General features: G+C 37.3%; 2 protein-coding genes across 3 annotated transcripts in view; one reads left to right on the top strand and one right to left on the bottom strand.

The window, feature by feature from the left end:
- itpr2 (inositol 1,4,5-trisphosphate receptor, type 2) overlaps positions 1-3,502 on the bottom strand; it is a 62,392-nt gene extending 58,890 nt beyond the window's left edge. Inside the window, exon 1 of the mRNA XM_056765659.1 lies at positions 3,145-3,502. Coding sequence (XP_056621637.1) covers positions 3,145-3,236 — 92 coding nt within the window. The 5' untranslated portion in view covers positions 3,237-3,502. The remainder of the gene's footprint in view (positions 1-3,144) is intronic.
- A 1,659-nt stretch (positions 3,503-5,161) lies between these two features.
- On the top strand, positions 5,162-18,631 carry plekhg7 (pleckstrin homology domain containing, family G (with RhoGef domain) member 7). Of its 2 annotated transcripts, none has more exons than XM_056766560.1 (17): positions 5,162-5,478; positions 6,138-6,848; positions 7,627-7,649; positions 10,685-10,803; positions 10,936-10,976; positions 11,384-11,479; positions 11,580-11,726; positions 12,326-12,421; positions 12,510-12,611; positions 13,064-13,177; positions 13,524-13,698; positions 15,621-15,736; positions 15,842-15,929; positions 16,020-16,099; positions 17,545-17,698; positions 17,886-17,983; positions 18,079-18,631. In XM_056766560.1, exons 2-17 carry the CDS (start codon positions 6,261-6,263, stop codon positions 18,187-18,189), a joined length of 2,148 nt encoding a protein of 715 aa, XP_056622538.1. In that variant the 5' UTR covers positions 5,162-5,478; positions 6,138-6,260; the 3' UTR covers positions 18,190-18,631. The 2 variants fall into 2 exon arrangements, with proteins under 2 accessions (XP_056622538.1, XP_056622537.1); XM_056766559.1 differs by having other exon boundaries at positions 5,163-5,478; positions 11,381-11,479.
- The last annotated feature ends 405 nt before the right edge of the window (positions 18,632-19,036 follow it).

Raw genomic sequence — 19,036 nt, 5'->3', positions numbered from 1 at the left:
TTCTTAATGATAGCACTTGTCTCAGTTTAGCTATCTTGTGAACACAGTCGTCTGTAAATATATTCTAAAGCAACAGAAGTTCTGAGTGGAGGAAGGTGGTGGGTGGACCGTTACAGGCTATTTCAGCATTCGAGGTCCCTTAAATAAATGCTGCAAACCAAAATTACATTTTATTTTCTAAAATTGCAAAACATAACTTTAGTTTTACTGTATATAGCCATCTTGAAACATAAAATTGGAGGTTACGTTATGGTCAGAAGTAAAATGACGTCAAACTGACATTCCCTGTGAAATCGTACCCAACAGCTTAAATTACATCTGCGTATCATTGCTTATCACTTCGATCCAGGTAAAGATTTTAAAACATGTTTTAAACACATTTTTATGTACTTTTTTAAAAGAGTTTTGTTTAATTAAAAAACGGTTAAATATATTTCTATTTTAATTATACATTTATGATTCTGTATGCTTGATGGGAATCACTGCAGTGTTTTAACTCCATGTAAATCTTCTTTAATGAAATCTAGAATCAACCATGTATAAAACAAAAGTCATCTAAGGGCGTTAAAAAAAGATTTAAAAATTAAAACATTTACTAATTTACTTAAATTCAGGTCATTCCAAATCTGTATGACTTTCTTCTTTGTTGGTTACCTAAGAACATTTGCCTCCACTGCCTTTGTGTGGACACAAAACGACCGACACATTTCTCATAATATCTTCTTCATGTTCCAACAAAGAATTACTCATATAGAAGTTATAAATGACATGAGGGTATAATGAGTAAAGGATCACAGCATGTTATTTTTGGGTAAACTATCCCTTTAACACGTACCTATGCTCAGTCGGTGAACAATTTTCTTTCAACTATCATAAAATTCCCTTGAAATAAGAACAAAGTTACAAGGACCTGACTTTCAGGTCTAAAACATCAAGTAACAGCTAGTTGCACTCCAGAGGGCAAGTTTGTACTCCACCCTGAACACTAGATCTGAGAATTTTTCAGTTATTTTTCATTATTCAGTATTCAGTATTTGGCATTAAAGGGGTCGTATGGCAGTAATACGTTTTTTTCTGTGTCTTTGTTGTGTTATAAGTTGCCCATGCCCCATGCATGTATTAGACACGTAAAATTGCAAAAATTAAAGTTCGGAACAAAAGATGCATTCTATCTTAAAGCGTATTACCAATCCCCCGCAACTCTACGTCAGTTCGTGGTATGATTTGACTAAGATTGCCCACATGTATACTCATGTTAGTTTGACGTATCAGTTCGGTACAATTCCTTTGGAACCTGATGTTCCAAATATGGTAAGAGGCGTTACATTTCCGTCACACTTTTGCAGTTTTCGACCAATCACTACGCACCGGTTAACTGGCCAATCATAGCACACTTCGCAGAGCGATGAGCTTTGTAAAACATCTGCGCGTTTCATACAACCTCCAAAGAGGAGATCCAAACAAGCACAGTTTGTGCAAATACAGTGCTTTTAAACCTTAAATCGTGTATACACATTGCTTTACATTTAAAACAAATGATAATATTAATATAAGCTGCGTCATGCGACCCCTTTAAACATTTGCCTTGTAAATGTCAAAGTTTTAAAATGATGCGAGCTACCAACCCACTACACATAAAGCCATACCACATGATTACTTAGCCTACAAATGGATATTTTCATGGTGATAAATTGTTTTATTGCTGTAATTGTGAATGCAAGCACACTTCCCCTTTCTTTGTATCTCTGTACATTAAAAATACAACTATACGATGTGTGTTTTTAGGATAAAAACAACATGAAAAGAAGCAATGGCCTGATTTGGCATGAATGAGTGTCTTAAGTGGAGCTACACTCTTCAAACTCTTTGAACGCTAGTAATCTTCAAAAGGCGTGACGAAGTACACAAGGTTAAACATGAACCAAATGTAAGCCTGGATTGCAGTGTTTAACTATGATAATTATAGCTCCATTACTTGATGACATGAAGTGAAGGAGTTAGACCTTGTCCATGTTCAATAACAATGTCTAACTGTCACTAGTGAAGCATGTTAAAATCTTATTTTCTAATTAAAATAAAAACACCATGTCCGTTTTGTATGCAAGACTATCTCGCTGTATTCATTTTTACCACTTTGAATGCTGATTATTGTTCATTCAACCAACAGATTTTATCCAACCAGGATACCCGCACCACAACAAAATACATTCCTGAACAACCCTATCTCTATACAACTTTTATTATAATCTTGTAGTACCTTGAAAGGCAGCGAACACATAAAAGGCATCCTTTGTTTAAGATCATAAGTGTTTTCACAACTGGACAAACTGCAAGATGCGACACGACTATAGCAGAGGAACGGGAACCTCAACTATTTCGCTGAAGCATGCAATCTGACAGCTGCCTTCGCAAAGAGCATGCACACATCCACACGTGTGTGAAAGTATAGTGATGGGGCAAGAAACTCCAAAACAACCAAATAACTGTTATTTTGGTAGCATTTATAAGTGGAGAAGCATGAGAAATATTAATACTGTTCTGAATACCATTAAACAGAAGGTACATCTGTCACATTTTTTGTGCATGCTTTCCCGATGCTACTTTTCTGAGTCCAAATAGAGAACGAAAGGATGATCACGACCTTAAATGAAGCTGTGGTTTCAGTATCAGAAGCCTTTCAATTACGATCGATAATCATTAGGTCGACGTACAGATCAAGTATGCGTAGGCCTACAAACGTCTTGTAATGTTCAACTGGTTTCAGGACAAGTCAGCATTAGAGAAGTTTGAAACGGTGTTACACAATGTCAACCCCCATGCTTAGGTGAGTTAATTGTAGCATTTAACTTCCCTCTATCTTGCTTTATTAGGGGCTACATTGTTGCATTAACTGTAGTTTGTAAACCAACATCAAACTTTGCATTCCTGTTCAAAGATTTGCATGTTATACTGTCACACTGTAGCCTAAGTTATCTCTGGCCTGCATGCCTCGAATCACTTCCTTCTTTCAAACATCTGACATGGAGTGGATCCAAAACCTTGTTTTACATATTTTATATTGTGATCACATCAGCATATGAAAGACATCTATAAACCTCATGTTTACTTGATTTAAGATTATAAGAGTATTGGGAAACAACGTACCCTAAAGTGCTGATAAATCCATTTACAGCACCCTCCGCATAAAGAGACACGATATCCCCAATGTGAAGAAAACTGGAACTGTGATCCGACATGTCTGCAAACGTTAAAGTTTTGGTTGTGTTACTTTAAACCACCGATCCGGCGCAACGTGTTGTGTCCAGTTGACTTTAATTCACTTGTTGTAATGCGCGCACCCTGCGTTTTGACAGTAACACATTTTACTCCAGTCAAGAGATGAAATATGCTGAGTTCGTAAGTTCACTGTTGTGAGTTCAGTGAATTCTCTAACTGTCGCTTTTCTTCATGTTTTCAACTTCTTCCTGTGAGACAAACGAGGCTTTTTCTAACCAATATGCCACTCGGGTGGGCGGAGACTGACTCTCCTATCCCGTGAAATCAAGGAAGTGATGATCTCTGTCTTTAGTGCTGTGGTATGCGACCTAAAAAATGAGTTCACCAACTTTGTGTTTAGCGCGCTCATGCGCGTGATGGTGCAAGTATTCACACCATATCACATTTCCTTTCGCAAAGTTTTGTTATGTAGACTTTTTCAGTTTTTAGACCTTTTCTAATTGTGTTGTTTCGTGGTTGTGTTAAATAGCCTACATTTATGACATCTGGCACTTTGTAAATTAATAAATCTGTTCGGCAGTCAAATTCCCTACAATTTTGTGCTTTTTTCAAGATGTCCATATGTGAAAATATTGCTATTCACTTATTTTATTGATGCCGGTATTTAATGCTTTATAATTAATTCATTCGTTTTGTTTGTGTCCAGAACGCTACTTATGTTTATTTGTCAAGATACTGCTGTTTCGTGCTGTTTGAAGAATTACAAGGTCTTATAGTCGTATGAAACATGAGCAGTTTTTAAAAGTCTTTAAAAGCTTTGCATTATCACAGATACAACTGTTATCTTAACACTGCAAACTTTTTATTTGTAACACGTCGTGTACATAAAGATAACGACAAAAACGACTGATAAGTTGCAATGATTTGCTGTAAAACTGCAATAATGATTCCAATTATTTTTTATATGTTTTTACTTGTTGAAATGGATAAATATCTCGTTTTAAACATTTCTTGTTGATCTGGTTTTAACAATGGCATTAACACTTTATGCAGAAATGTTAAATGTAACATTATAGCCATGTAAATCATTTTATGGATAGTAGGCTTTACTGAACCACTTATAGGTTTAGAGAGTGCTGGCTGATTTAATAATAAACTTGCCTGCACTGCCATCTAGTGTCAGTTTGGTTGAAGCAATCACAAAAGTCACATGCTTACATCCAAGATGCAAGGTGCAAGTCTGTCTTGTTTCATGACGTCATTTATACAAATTGACACCCACTGAAAAAACTTATTTTACACCAATATATATATATATAATATACACACACACACATATATATACACACACACACATATATATATATATATATATATATATATATATATATATATATATATATATATATATCAACGTAATTGGAATAGTATGAATAATTTATATAAAAAAATAATATATTTAAATAAGTTTAAACAATAATACACTAGTTTTACATAATGCTTGACTTTAACCTAGCTTTATTTTATCATAAGCTTCTTTCCCAGTCCATGCAATGGCCTACGAGTTAATAGGTTACACTAAACACAATCTATACGACAATAATCACAGAAAATGATTGGAATGTCTTTTTTTCTACATATTCTACAACTATTTTTTTGTGTAACAATTTAGGTCAGTAACTACTTTACTGCACTTGACTGAATAATAAATAATAACAAATAAATAAACCAAACAGTGATGTGCTTTATCTCAGCATCATCCTGATCAAATGGTCTCGCGCGCGAAAGGAAAGATGCTTGATGTTTGGTGAAAAGTTTCCATGAGGTTGTTGCTCACGTGAGACTACAACCCTCAACCTCTCCTGTTACCTGCAGCCACTTTCTCAGCTGTCTTGCGGGGGAAATATGAAGTCATCACACAAAGGCACTCGTCAGTTTGGGTTACACTTCATACTCACACGCACATATCTACACAATACAGATACGCTCCACCTCCTCTGACCTCGGGCAACATCCAGACCTCCCTCCTCATACACGATACCTGCTAAGCCACAGAGGGAAATGTTCTCTTTAAATCACGCGCTTATTTCGCACTAAACAAATAGGACTTTGTCGTTCGTTGTCATTTCTGAACTGTGAGTTTTTGTATTATTGTAAATGTTGTGATACACCGGGCCTTTGGTCCAGCTCTGTTGCTTTACCACCCGGTTCTCTGCTCATCCGGACCGCAGCCCATCGCAACAGCTCGGACACCCAAAAACCGTAAGCGTCTGAAACTTAAATAATCATCATCAACGACATCAAAATATATGTTTGTCAGATATAATTCGCTTGTCTGAAAGGGGAACATGCCAGTTCGTGCGTCGATACACTTTGGATAGCGATTGTCGTTTGTTTGTTTGTCTGTTTGTTTGTTTGATGACTCACGCGCGTATAATAAATACGAATCAAAATGTATTTATTGTTCATACCACATTATAGTTTCGCTGCTAATAAAGTGGACGCATCTTTTGTCTTTAACGTAAAGCTAACCTAGATGACGTGTTGTAGAGAAGGATCAGGTGCTTGTTTCCCACGCTACAATGTCACAATTCATAGGCTACAGAGAATCGATACATTGTTTCAGTTAAGATTGTCTCTTGTTAAACTAGACTCCGTTACGTTTTTTAAGGAATACAAATGAAAATGGATGAGGGGTATATTACTCATATGGCTTTAGCATAATCCTTCTAAGAAAAAATAATCTGTGTAATTATTAGAAAATTGCATAACGTTCATGGGAGCTTTCAATGTCTGAGTCCTGATCTTCTTAAACAATGCAGATTAACTGGATAAAATTGTCAAAAGCCATTGCTGCAAGAAGTCAAACATACGTTGGCCTACTGCATGGGTGGCCTTTCTAATCCTTTACTGTTTTCCAGAAACTCTCTGAACTCCCAGAGAGACATGGATTGGACGCGTTTTTGTGGGAACGACTCTATCCAAACCCACGTCTGATTCCTAATCTGCCTTCTGTTGTTGGGTACAATGCCGTATTGCTCAAAATGACTGATCTGAATTATGCCTTCATAAGCGATAACGGGAAGGAAGTGGATAAAACTTTGGACTGGAGTTATATAGAATGGAACGAGAAGGAGAACGTAAAAGTGACGGATGCGCAAACCCAAACTCAGTGTGGACCAACCGATGACAAAGAGACGCAGACGAGGAATCCCTTCATAATGCGGATAGATTTGGGAAGGACGCCCACCAGACTGAGGTACGGTTCGGTCGCGGAGGCTGACGGCTTGGCCACAAACTTCTTTCAGTTTGATAGACAAGCACCGGCCCGGATCTCCACGTCTCCTACTCTGAGGAGAATGAGGAGCACTAGACTCCCCTACCGAGAGCAGGGCAGGTTAGACGGGATTTTGGGAGAGGAGCCACCTTCTCCGAGGAGTCCCCTGTCGCCGTCTCCTCTGGCGGTCAAGTCGGATGGAGAGATGGGGAGCTTTGAGTCCTCAAGGAAAGTCAGGTCTCATAGATCGAAGACTCTTTACAACGGCGTCATGTGCAAAAGTGAAGAGGCTCCCGATTCAAAGGATGTTGATGCGGATGACAACGCTGAGAGCTCCACTGATGACAGTGAGCAGGTATACACGAGTCTTCAAAAAGCATTACACATATCACGTCTCTAATAATAAAGGTCAGGGATTATAATTTAGAATATGGAATTAGGAGAGGCAAATTTATTTATGAATCACATTTCTCACGAAGGTAAATAAAGTTGCCTTTACAAAAAATCTAATGGGACCCATAGATTCACATATGCAACATGTTGTCCAAATGTGAAAACATGAAATTTATTAGTATTTAACCATAACCTTACCAAAGATCTTCAAATTAACGTAAGAATAAGAAATAATTATGATCAACTTCATTGGAGCTAAGGTTAAAACAGTATTTATTCTAAATGGGCTCTAAATAAAGCAGTGAGAATCGTTCTTCCTTTGGTCAACGAATGACTCCTGGGGTAGCAGATCACAATAAGAGCTTTTGACAGCAAATGAATCGGTAGTTACATGCACGGACAGCTTTTGAGCGAGCCCTGAATCCCGTTGGGAGGGCTCCTCTGATGAGGCCCCATTCACTGCTGTCAGCAATCACCAAATAATAGAAGGGTCAATGAATGATCAAGTGAATAAAAGAAAACTGAAAAGTCCATTTACTCCGTCCACACATTCATTCAAGCGTTACCACAATTGAACAAGGACGTTTCTGTAGATATAAGACTTCTGGAAAGTCTTTAGCTTGAACAATAACTTTAAAACATACTGCATGAAGAATGTGTTTGAATTTGATTAGAAATTAAAAGATGACTGTTGTTTGCTACTCCAAATACTCACATTATGCTCCTGCTTTTGCCTACAGGTGAGCGAGGCAGGTCATAAAAGGTAGGTGAGCTGTCTCTATCTAACAATTTGCATAAACCATCCACATTTGCATATGACTGAGCAATGTCCTTCTCACGTTGTAGCCAAAACACTTTGTACCAAACCTTCATTTCTCTGTTTACAAAAACAACCCATCCAACACTTCTCGCTCAACTTTTTTCATTTGCAAATGGGAACTTGTTTGATGATGAGGCCAGAGCAGGTTACATTTTTCTGTGGAGTCCCGCCATACTGGAGCAAAACATGCTGGGCTATGGAAAGTTCATTGTCCATTGTATTGCCGCTTTGTTTGCTCTACACAAACTCTTAAGGGGAGCGTTATTAGAGTCCCATGTTTCGGTCCAGACAGTCTCATTAGTGCTACTGTCCCCCATCGGGCCGCTCTGACCACGGGCTTCTATTCAGCAGCGGATAATTAGGCAGCTATTGTGGCCTTAATTACAGTATGGCCCCTTCTGATTGCTTTGCTCATCCCTGGACAGCGATTGGATGAGACATATTCCGCGGAGGTGCGAGGACAAAGCTCCCTTCTTTGCGGCCGCGCCGGGCTGGGAAGTCGGCATAGAGGGCCGTTTCATTGTAGGCGGCTACACTGCAATAAAATTGCAGTGTTGATGCACTTCTTGATAAACGGCAATCTGCGATGACCTGTTTATATCTTGGTTTAAAAGAAGATGCACTTAGTTGCTGGGGAGGATCTAAACGTGATGTACTGACATCTTTTAGTACGTGCAAACCTGAAGATTGACACAACCTACCTTACTGTGGTAAACACAAGTTTGTATATACATTATGCACCAAAAGGATGCAGATGAGAGTACGCAGGTAATAAGGAAGTATGTGAGCGGGCCGTCATGCCAGGTACCGTGGGAAGGGATGTTACCTTTATAGTGTTGAACAATACTTATCTCTGTTAAGTATTTATTGGTATATGGTCTGATATAAACGGCGAGGGACACAAAAATGCTGATAATAGTGATTGCTTTTGTTGTTTTCGTGTTTGGACCTTCGGATAGTGTTATGTTGGAAGTAAATGCTATACTTGGTGGAGCCATTGCCTTGTTGGAAGACAGGATTGCCTCACAGTTTACTGACACATCACACAGTGGCACATACAGTATGGTTACTGAGTCTCTTTACAGATGGATTGGCAGGGCTGGGAGGGACTATTGAAACCAGACTGTCGAGTTGTGATTTTCAAACCACTGCCTAAAAGCCCTCAGGATTTGTTTTGTCAAAATGTAACCGAGGAACTGGAGCATTGCAGAACAGAAATCAAAATAGAAAGGGACCATGACAGGCACAAGAGCAGAATCAAGCAAAACCATGGCTTTTTATACATCATATGCACTTTGCCATGCTATGTTTTGTATAGCTCACAATTAGAAGATTTACTTCATAACAGTGTTAGCTTGCAACTTGACTGGAATAGCAAGGTGCTAAGACTGCTGATACATGCCAATGTCAGTGGTTTAATTTTCAGAAACACCCTTAAAAAACATACACTAAAATACATTAAAATCTATCCATTGTGTTCTATTTTTGTATTTTAGTGTATGTTTTTAAGGGTATTTCTGAAGATGAAACCACTGATATTGGCATGTATCAGCAGTCTTAGCACCTTGCTATTCCAGTGCATAATGTATCAGAAAAAGTGTCTAAGAAAAGATAAGTATTATTATAATCTTATAATTCATCATTGAATATTATGGGTGTAACTATACAGTCAGCTCATGATCCAATACAATAAGTGATACTGAGTGCAGTGTTACGATGGAATCATGATATTTTCAACAATTTAAATTATTATTAGTTTCCAAAACATTAGCAATTTTCAATTACATTTGTTATTTTGTTACAAATTGACAACATTTAAGATTTAATTGAATTCTCTGTGTGTAAATAAAAAATAAAAAAGTCTGTCACTGCAAAGTAAAACTGAATTTTAACATAAAATTGAGAAAGGAATTTAGGAGGGTTAGCTGTTCTATAAGATAACTAAAATACACATGTTGGCAGGTCAGCCAATGGGATTGAACATGTTATATTGGACAACAATTCCCATAGATCTACTACAATCCCAGTTTGAAGTTTTCTATGGCTTGGGTCTGTGAACTGAGATAAACGAAGCACATTGGACTGGGTTTATTCAATTCATTTGTGGAAGAATCTTTTTTACGACTTACTTTAGATTTAATTACTGAATAAGGGGATACTTCACCCAAAAATGAAAATTCTGTCATTATTTACTTACCTTCGAGATGTTTCAATTGTGTATAAATTTCTTATTTCTGATGAACACAGAGAAAGATATTTGGAATAATGATTATAACCAAACATACCTAAACACCCAGGTCTACCATTGTAGGAAAAAAACTATGGTAGTAAAAAGTTCCCCAGATTTATTAGCTGTCTTGCATTCTTCAAAATGTCTTCTTTTGTGTTCAACAGAACCAAAAAAATGATCAAGTAATTTTTCCTACTATGGGAGTCAATGGGTGTTGAGATATGTTTGGTTATAAGCATTTTTACAAATATCTTTCTCTGTGTTCATCAGAACAAAGAAAGGTGAGTAAATGATGACAGAATTTTGGGTGAAGTATCGCTTTAATACTACTTTCCTGTTAGTACTGTTTTCAATTAATTCAATCTTAATAAAAAAATGACTTTTGAGATTAAAAATGAGTATGAAGAGTATTTTCTTGTAAAAAAATTAACAAGAAATTTTACCGTTTACATAACAAGAAAAGTGACCAAAGATATTTATTCTTGTTTTATGAAAGAAAAATATTAATTTGCTAAATTTATGATTAAAACAAAAATTATATCTACAGTAAGTTACTGGCAAACCTGCTGTGAAATTACAGCATAGTTTTACAGTAGCAATTGTTTTTAGGTAACATGTAAATGAACAGCTGGTGTTGTTTCAGTGACCAAGCAGTAAGTTCATCATGCATGATTTTAAAAACTGAGTGTCTCATGGCCTAGAGAGTCCTCTCAACTCCGCTGTTCTCTTCCGGTCTCCTTTTTCTCAGGCTGCAGGAGAGGAGGCGGAGCTCTATGGTCGTGAGTCTTCCCGGATTGGATGTTTCCCCTGGAGATTTATTCGTGTCCAATGGCGTGGCTGATATTTTAAATAAATCATCTTTTTCAGGTTGGAGGAGTTTTATTGATGGTGAACTACATATGCGTTTATACCAACAGAATTAAATCTGGAAGAACAAATGTAATAACTTTACGCACATTTAAATTCAAAATACTGAATAAATTTTATACATTTCTACAGATACTAAGAAATCAAAGTGGCCATTTTCAAGGCGTGGAACAGTAAGTGAACGTTCTCATATTTAAACGCTTCAGTGCCATAATGAAGATATCTCTGCCATGACCATGTTTAATCTGGTGCCATTGTTGGGTTGTGTTGTGTTGTGTTGTGTTGTGTTCTTGCACCTGCAGATATTTTGTGTCATAGTGTTCTAGCTGCTTTGTGTCATGTCGATGTTCCGTACATAGTGTTCACTGACCCACTTTTAGATTTGCATGCTAACTCCCTCTAACCTCCACCAGCACACCCATTCCATTAACCGTAAACAACACGAGCACGTCCAGCATAGCTCAGAAATGCTGTTATCAAATTTCTATGCAATCTGCTCCACAGTTTATGATCAAATACAAAAGAGATGAAGTTGAAGGCAGTGTGATGTTGAATAAATGTGAGCGCTGTTTTCTAGCAGACAAAAGGGATGGTTCGCAGCGTCGCAGACATTGACAAGTGTTTGGCTAGCATTCAGGTTCAGGAGTGGAGGGACACAGACTTTCAGACGTATAAGGTGTGAGTTCATAACTAATGGCCACAAAACCTAAAAAAATATATTAAGAGAGATATTTTAAAATTCTATAAATATAAGGCTTCATCACCTCTGTTTTCAGGATATGTCTTTAGAGGAGTTTCTGAGAGGTCGCTCTGAGCTGGGAGCAGCAAAGGAGCCTGAAGCTTACAGAAAGCAGGAGGCCATCTGGGAGCTGTTTACCAGTGAATGTGTCTACTTCCTAGATCAGCTCATGGTTTTAAAAGAGGTCTGAAGATGAACACACACATCAACAATATTACTGAATATCAATTATATTCCACATCGTAGGTTACAATACAGTTGATAACTGGTAAATGATACTGAAATGATAAATGATTTAAGAACGAAATGTGACCCTGGACAACGAAGCCAGTCTTATGGGTACATTTTTTGAAATCGAGATTTTAACATCATTTGAACGCTGAACAATTAAGCTTTCTATTGGTGTATGGGTTGTTAGGATATGACAGTTATCATATGGCGGAAATATAACAGTTTAAAACTCTAGAAATAATCCAAATATTGAGAAAATTGCCTTTGAAGTTGTTAATAAGAGGCACTGTTACTGGCCATCCACAAAAATTTTATATATTGAAGGTAGGAAATTTACAAAATATCTTCATAGAACATGATCTATATACTAATGATTTTGGCATGAAAGAAAAATCAATCATTTTGACCCATGCACCCATGTATTTTCGATTTAACTGAAAATGTTCCCGTGCTACTCAAGACTGGTTTTGTGATCCAGGGTCACAAATGATAAATGCATATGCAATATCATGCCAGATATTCAGCTAAAATGTGCATTTGTTTTGCTTGAAGGTGTTTTTGACCACACTGTCAGACTTGCAGATGAGAGGGTGCCTACAGGACATTGATTCTTGGAGGATTTTTGCAAATCTCAATGAGCTTTGCTTGGTAAGATCAAAAATATTAATACAATATTAATAAATTAAATCTCATCTCTTGCCTATGGAATACATTCAATGTTTTTACTTTATTGCAGGTTAGCTTTGGCTTTCTCACTAGTCTCTTGCGCGTCGTTAAGGAATTGTGGATAAATCCAGACTCGTATAGTAGTCAGACTCTTTTAGAACTCCTCAAAAAGGTAGGAGCCCATTGGGGATCTTTATTTTTCTTGTTGCGTCGTACCACGAGTCCAAAATAAACGATACTGTTGTCCTCTACACAATAAGTACAAGTATAAAAAACATTTATTGCCCATTTTACAATCATTCAATCTCTCTTGTTACATAACTTCATATACAATTTTTAAAAGCATTAAATTATGGGTGTATTTGTCTTTCTGCATTAACTGCAGTGTCAGTGACCTTTATACAGAAGCCAGTATAAAAAAACTGCAGGTTCACAATTGCTTGTATGGGACACAATAAATGAGAACTGAACCCTCAGCTGTATTAGTCATTTATCAAACGATTGTTCTATAAAACCGAGCACCTGAACTTTTGTTCCTTATTTGCTGTGTAATCTCAAATAAAACAGAACGTTTTCTCTATTGTCCTATTCTGATCTCTCCCATATTGACTGTTGACTTTGCAGGTGTTTGGTGAAAGCATCTGCCATTGTCTACAGAAATACTGCTTAAATTACAGCACAGCCATCCTTTATCTGGACAGCCTGAAGTTTAGAGAGGACTTTGGCACTTTCGTAAAGGTAACTTGCGTGATTCCGCATGGTAAATCAGGGCTTGGTCTGAACGCTCTGACAAGATCTAGGGAACAGGGCATGTGTTACAACACTGAGATTCGGCTGGTTGTCAGGGGCCGTTGCTCAACATGTTGGAACACGGTGACCGCAACTTTGGTTAATGACATCGTTGCTATAGCTACCACTCCCTCACTACTCATGACATCATCTGGTGCCATCAAAGCTTAAACTGTCTCCACATTATGGCCCATTTTTTCCCACTCACTCACTTTCTGTACACACAGTAGATCTGGATATAAATCAAAGCAAAATCTTAAATTTGATCTCGTATATCTCGCTTTCTCTTGGTTAGTGGTGTGAACGCAGCGAGCAGTGCCGCAGGCTGCAGTTGAAGGATCTGCTGGTGGCTCCTCTGCAGAGGTTTACGCGGTACCCACTGCTGTTGAAGAATATAGGAAAGAAGGGCTGTTCAGAGGCAGAGGAGAACACACTACAGAACATTGTGGACCTAGTCGACACAGCCATCTGTAAGTTCTCCACCTCTCCCTGAATATAATATAACTTTTTTCTCACCACACGTCTACCTGGGACATATTTTATTTACATACTGTAGGGCTCTCCAGTCGGCCCTTGCAGGGTTTTCAAAATTTGCACCCTTTCGATTTTCCGATGTCATACCCACTTCAACCCCCAGACTTCACATGACCTTAAGGGCAAAGTGAAGTGGTTGGACGTGTGTCAGAAGGTCAAGTTCTGGTGTTACATTCCTGGGTGGGAGAGAAAAAAAACATCAACGTCCTCAGGGGCTTTTTCATATGCCTCCGACCACTAGACTTCACATGAAGCAATGCTTGGACTGTAATATCATTTAAAGTCAGCACCGGTTTCAATCTACAAATCATATTAAGGCTGCAGTCTCTGTATCGCCTGTTGTTGTGTTGGCGTCTCTGTGTCTCTGTTTGAAACATAAAATTTGCAAGTTACTTTACATTTCTCAAACTGACATTTCTCGTGAAATCGTACCAGAAAAATTCAATTGCTCCTTAGACGGTTTCATCAGACGCAGACGGTCTTTGTTTTGTTAGAATATAACAATTTAATATATTTTGTAGTTGGTACAATTTAATCGATTTGTAGTTATTTTTTGTAACATTTCATTTGATATTGATTGTATAAAATTGAATTAAAACTACTTAACAGTTATAGATTCTTTGCGGTGGTCTACCTAAAGTTAAGTTTGGGGAACATAACTTGTGTTGGTTGTTGCAGCTGAATCTGTCTATAAATAATAATTATAACCTTATTTAGTTTTTAACACAGTTTGTTTCTTGTTCCTGGTCAACAACTTATTTTTGTTCATTTTTAACCCAAAAAATAATGAAACAGATTACAGCTTTAATCTTGAGTTCTTACACCTCCAATGTCAATAAAAGCTCCTGCGTCCTATGCTACAAGAATACTGGCAAACAGGTTTTCACCCCAAAACTGTCTAATTATGAATATCTAAACCACGTAGAAATTTTTTGTTATTCTTTCAAAAATTCACATTCTTGAAAGAGAGGTTTGGGTTGTTGACGTGACCTTTCGACTTTATGTTAATATGCCAGTAATGTTTTTATAATACTCGCATGGGAAAATGTCCTTGATCTTGTCTTTGTTGTTCACGTCAAAGGTGGAATCCAAAAGAGTGACAGGTAACTCTTCCAGTTCTCTAACTGCTTGTCACGGCCGCTCTTAAAAAAACATACAGTCACAAGTGCGTAAAGACTAGAGCTATTTTTGACTGGGACATGTCAGATGTATTGGTAAGCAATACAAAATGTGACAATGTTTACGGATGTCCGCACAGTTATCATCCTGGAATATTACACACACCTTGTCATAAATCCCTAATATTGTTTTGATAAGAAGTGAGATTAACATAAATTGTGTAATACTGCATTCCTATGTCATATGCAGACTTTTTTCAAACATTTTCATATACAGATTTTAATTTAATGACAGTTTTGATCATTTGAATGTAATCGTTTAAATTTCTCAATATCAAACCCTGTGGATAAAGCATCTGTCAAGTACAGACCGATTCACTGTTATCTTAATGTGAAGACATCAAGGGTGTGTTGAGTTCTGCATTGCTTCCTTGTGCATTGTGTGACGTTTTGACATTTTACGAGTCTACGAGCGCATGAAGCATTTTATCCGATGGGCGTGGGATCCAGACAAACATTTCATGCGTGTGTCATTGTTGATAAAAGAGCTTTTATGTGGAACTGAGTAGGAAGAATCTAGTATGATCGGAATCAATTGTCAACCAAAAACAGGATCTGTGATTGTTTGCACAAAAGCAGCAATGTTTGTTTGTGAGGTGTGGATGAAGCCTTTAACCCATAACAGACAACCGTTCTGTGTAGGTTGATGATACAATGATTCCCCCCTCTCTCTCTTTCAGATGACCTTGAGGGCAAAGTGAAGTGGTTGGACAACTATCAGAAGGTCAAGCGACTGCAGGAAGTTCTGGTGTGGCTTCCTTTATGGGAGAGAGAGAAGAGAGCACATGTCCCTGAGGTCTGTTTCAAAAGCCTTCATTGAACTTAATAGTATGTCAGCATCAGCTTCGCTTGATCTCTATTCATAGATATTTAACAGCTACGTGTCTTTGATTCTTCACAGAATCTGAAGCACTTGTTAAAAGCTGTGACCTTGGAGAACCTGGTGTCTCATCGAAGTCTTCTGTACGACGGCAGGCTCGTTCTAATAGGTCAAATGGAAATAAATGAACTCTATTTGATCTGCCCTTTTGCATTTAAACAGAGTTGTGTTAACTTGCGTTATTTTTCCTTTTGTACAGAAAACACAAAGCTGCATGACGTTTACCTGTTTCTCTTTGACGAATTCCTTCTCATCACTAAGATCAAGCGAAGCAAAAAGGTGCAGTTGGATACTGTTTTAGAAATATAATGGAACTTTTGTTTGGTGTTATTGCAGTAAAAGGAATAGCTGTTTTGGTTAATGCCCACTCACTGTATTGACTGAAATCAGAGAGTGGGCAAACGTCTGAGCATGTGACGGTGATGTTTGGGAGTGATTATTGATTCAAGCTATTCCTACAATTACATGCTATGAGGTTAAGTAAGGATCAGTGCATTGTGAAAGATGATAAATGTATCGGATATATTACATCACACATTGATTTATAAGGTTCTATCTGAAAATTTTGTCAAAATTGAGTTATTCTTATTCTGTGACAACTTATTTACATTATGCCATGTTTGTTTTAATGTATACATTTTAGGGCTTTCTTGTAAAGAAACAAAAAGGTTCTATCTACAAAATCGAATCATAATTTGGTTTTATAAATTCAATTTGCGAGCAAATTAGCACGTTGAATGCACACAAGAGGACCAATCAGGATCAGCTTATTTTGTCATGTGACCGGACTCCTCAGTGACAGGGGAATATCTGAGGAAACAGTGCAACGCAAAACAATGTTTGAAAGAAACCTCATGGTTGACTGTTTCATTGATACTCTTGTCAAGGAGAGCACCAAAAACGACATAATTTTTGTTTGAGGTTTTGTTGAGGAGTTTATTTTTATATGTAGCCTATAGATACAACATTATCCGGCAGCGCTAGCTTCCTAATTCCTATGTTAACATGAACCCTCATAATGCGATTAATGCCTTACATTATACGATGAAAAGCCCTTAAGGCCAATAGTCAATAATGTCATCAGTTATTTCAGCCATAATCATCTCTATAAAGTAATATTACCTGTCCCACATTCTGTTGTATAAAGTCTAGGTCAGATTACAGTTGCTGCTTTCTGTCTAAACCAACAGAATGTTAATGGTGCCTGCAATAAATATGTTGAAATACCCATCATATACCTATACACAAGGGCCCGTATTCACAAAACATTTTATCTTAACACTAAGACCTACCCTAAAAAGCAGTAAAAGTTTTTAGTTAAAAGTTTCCACTTAAAACCTATTCACAACGCTGTCGAGAGAAACAGAAGGAAGAGAAAGAAATCTTAAACTAAGAAAAGTGTGGGATTGACCTCGTTGCTGTGGATGGTGGCCAAAAATTGCAAGTTAAAAAGGTGTCAGAGGGAGGATGAAAAATGGTCAGGAAGACAAATTAGCTGCCTTAAATGTTTTATTTCAAATGTTTTTGTGTTTCTTCAACTCTTCAAAACAATTTTATTCAGCTCATTTTAATAAGTGACAGTATGATGGGTTGTGCATAACATTACTATTATATGTGGACCCTAGTGGGAAAAACTAAGTTATGACCCCCTTTAGATGGCGTTGATTCTGTCTGATCTCTAAAACAGTTTTGAATATAACCTGAATATTGTGTTTCTATTGTAGAAGTCTAGTGTGTTGGAGACGAACCCTTTGCGTCCAGTTGTGGGCCAGGAGGTTGAAATCTTATTGCAAGACGGCTGTAGTTTCACTGTTCTGGATCAGCCCATCTCCCTGGACCGCCTTCAGTTAAAGAACATAGACCAGCTCAATGCCACAGGTGTTAACAACCCATACACGCATGCAGTGAAACACTTTTTAGCTTTAGGTCATTTAATACAGTAATCTTGTAACAAAACAAGAATATTTCCATTGAGGAAAGGCTCACGTGACCAACACTGACAACGATAGGAAAACACTCTTTAAATCATTTGTGCTTACGGACGGCTTTGTTTTTAATCTTTCAGCATCTGGACTGCCTAATTCTTTCATAATAATGCATCAGAATCGCTATCAGCAGTGCATCGGAGTTTTCATTCTACAAGCCCAGGCTGAATCTGCGAAGGTTAATATGCAGTTCATCAGTCAATATAAATAACAGATTTTATGATGTTTTAAAATGTGACTGAGAATAATGTATCTGATGTAATGATGTTTCAGAAAGCATGGATGTTGGAGATTGAGAATGCTGTCAATTCTCTGCTGAAGCAGGATTCCCAACAGCCTCGGGTCAAGAACTCTACTCTTTATCTGGAGTCTTTACAAATTTAACCTGTACAGAGACTTTCTGTAGAACTTACCTCAAAGTGCCATCGGACCACTTACCAGATCACTTCAGCAAAGAAAAACATCTCCGCAGCATTTTTCCATAAAAGATTATTGAAACAGAAATACACAGGTATATACTGTAGCAGCACAGTAAGGTTGTTGACTGGGACCTATTGGTACTGTATATGCTGTAGTGCCACTGTGATTAAGACTGTAATGCTGATTATATCTGTAAACATTTCTCATTGTGTAGAATGCTTAGATTAACCAGTACAAAAAAGGCTTCCAGAAATGTGAAGATGTAGATTATAATGGAATTTGTGGTTGTAAATTAGTGAGAGTTAACATTTTTGTAAATGAAAGTGTTTGAAACAATAATGTGCACTACATTGTCTTGGAAAGGATTTTCAAGTTTGACAATGAAAAGAATAAAAGGCTGTCAAGTTGTTTGTATACTTTGAACAAATCTTTTATTATTGTCAATGTGTTGATCATGACATTTTTTATTGAATATAAAAATCTAATCTGGTTACTTAATGAAGCAACTAATATATTTATTCCCTTTTAAAAATGAATCGGCATCTAATGGGCAGTCAAAAGAGAAGAAAAAGATAATATGCAAACATAGGGCACAGCTACATCCCCACTATTATGCAAATGTGATCTTCCTGCTGTTAGCCATGACAAAACATAACAGATTCTGATAAAAGTGTAGTGTTCTTCCAAAAGGTTTCAGATATGTTTAAACTGTCTATCCAATGTAACGGAGGGGGAACAAAAAATTATAGGAACAATTCAGCTGTCAGATACCACTCCCCCTGCTATGCTGGTCAGGTGTTGAAATAGAAGA

This window comes from Triplophysa dalaica, chromosome 14 (genome assembly GCF_015846415.1).
Source record: "Triplophysa dalaica isolate WHDGS20190420 chromosome 14, ASM1584641v1, whole genome shotgun sequence".
Taxonomy (NCBI): domain Eukaryota; kingdom Metazoa; phylum Chordata; class Actinopteri; order Cypriniformes; family Nemacheilidae; genus Triplophysa; species Triplophysa dalaica.
The sequence above is the reverse complement of the archived record's forward strand: the minus strand, read 5'-3'. Positions and strand labels throughout refer to the sequence as shown.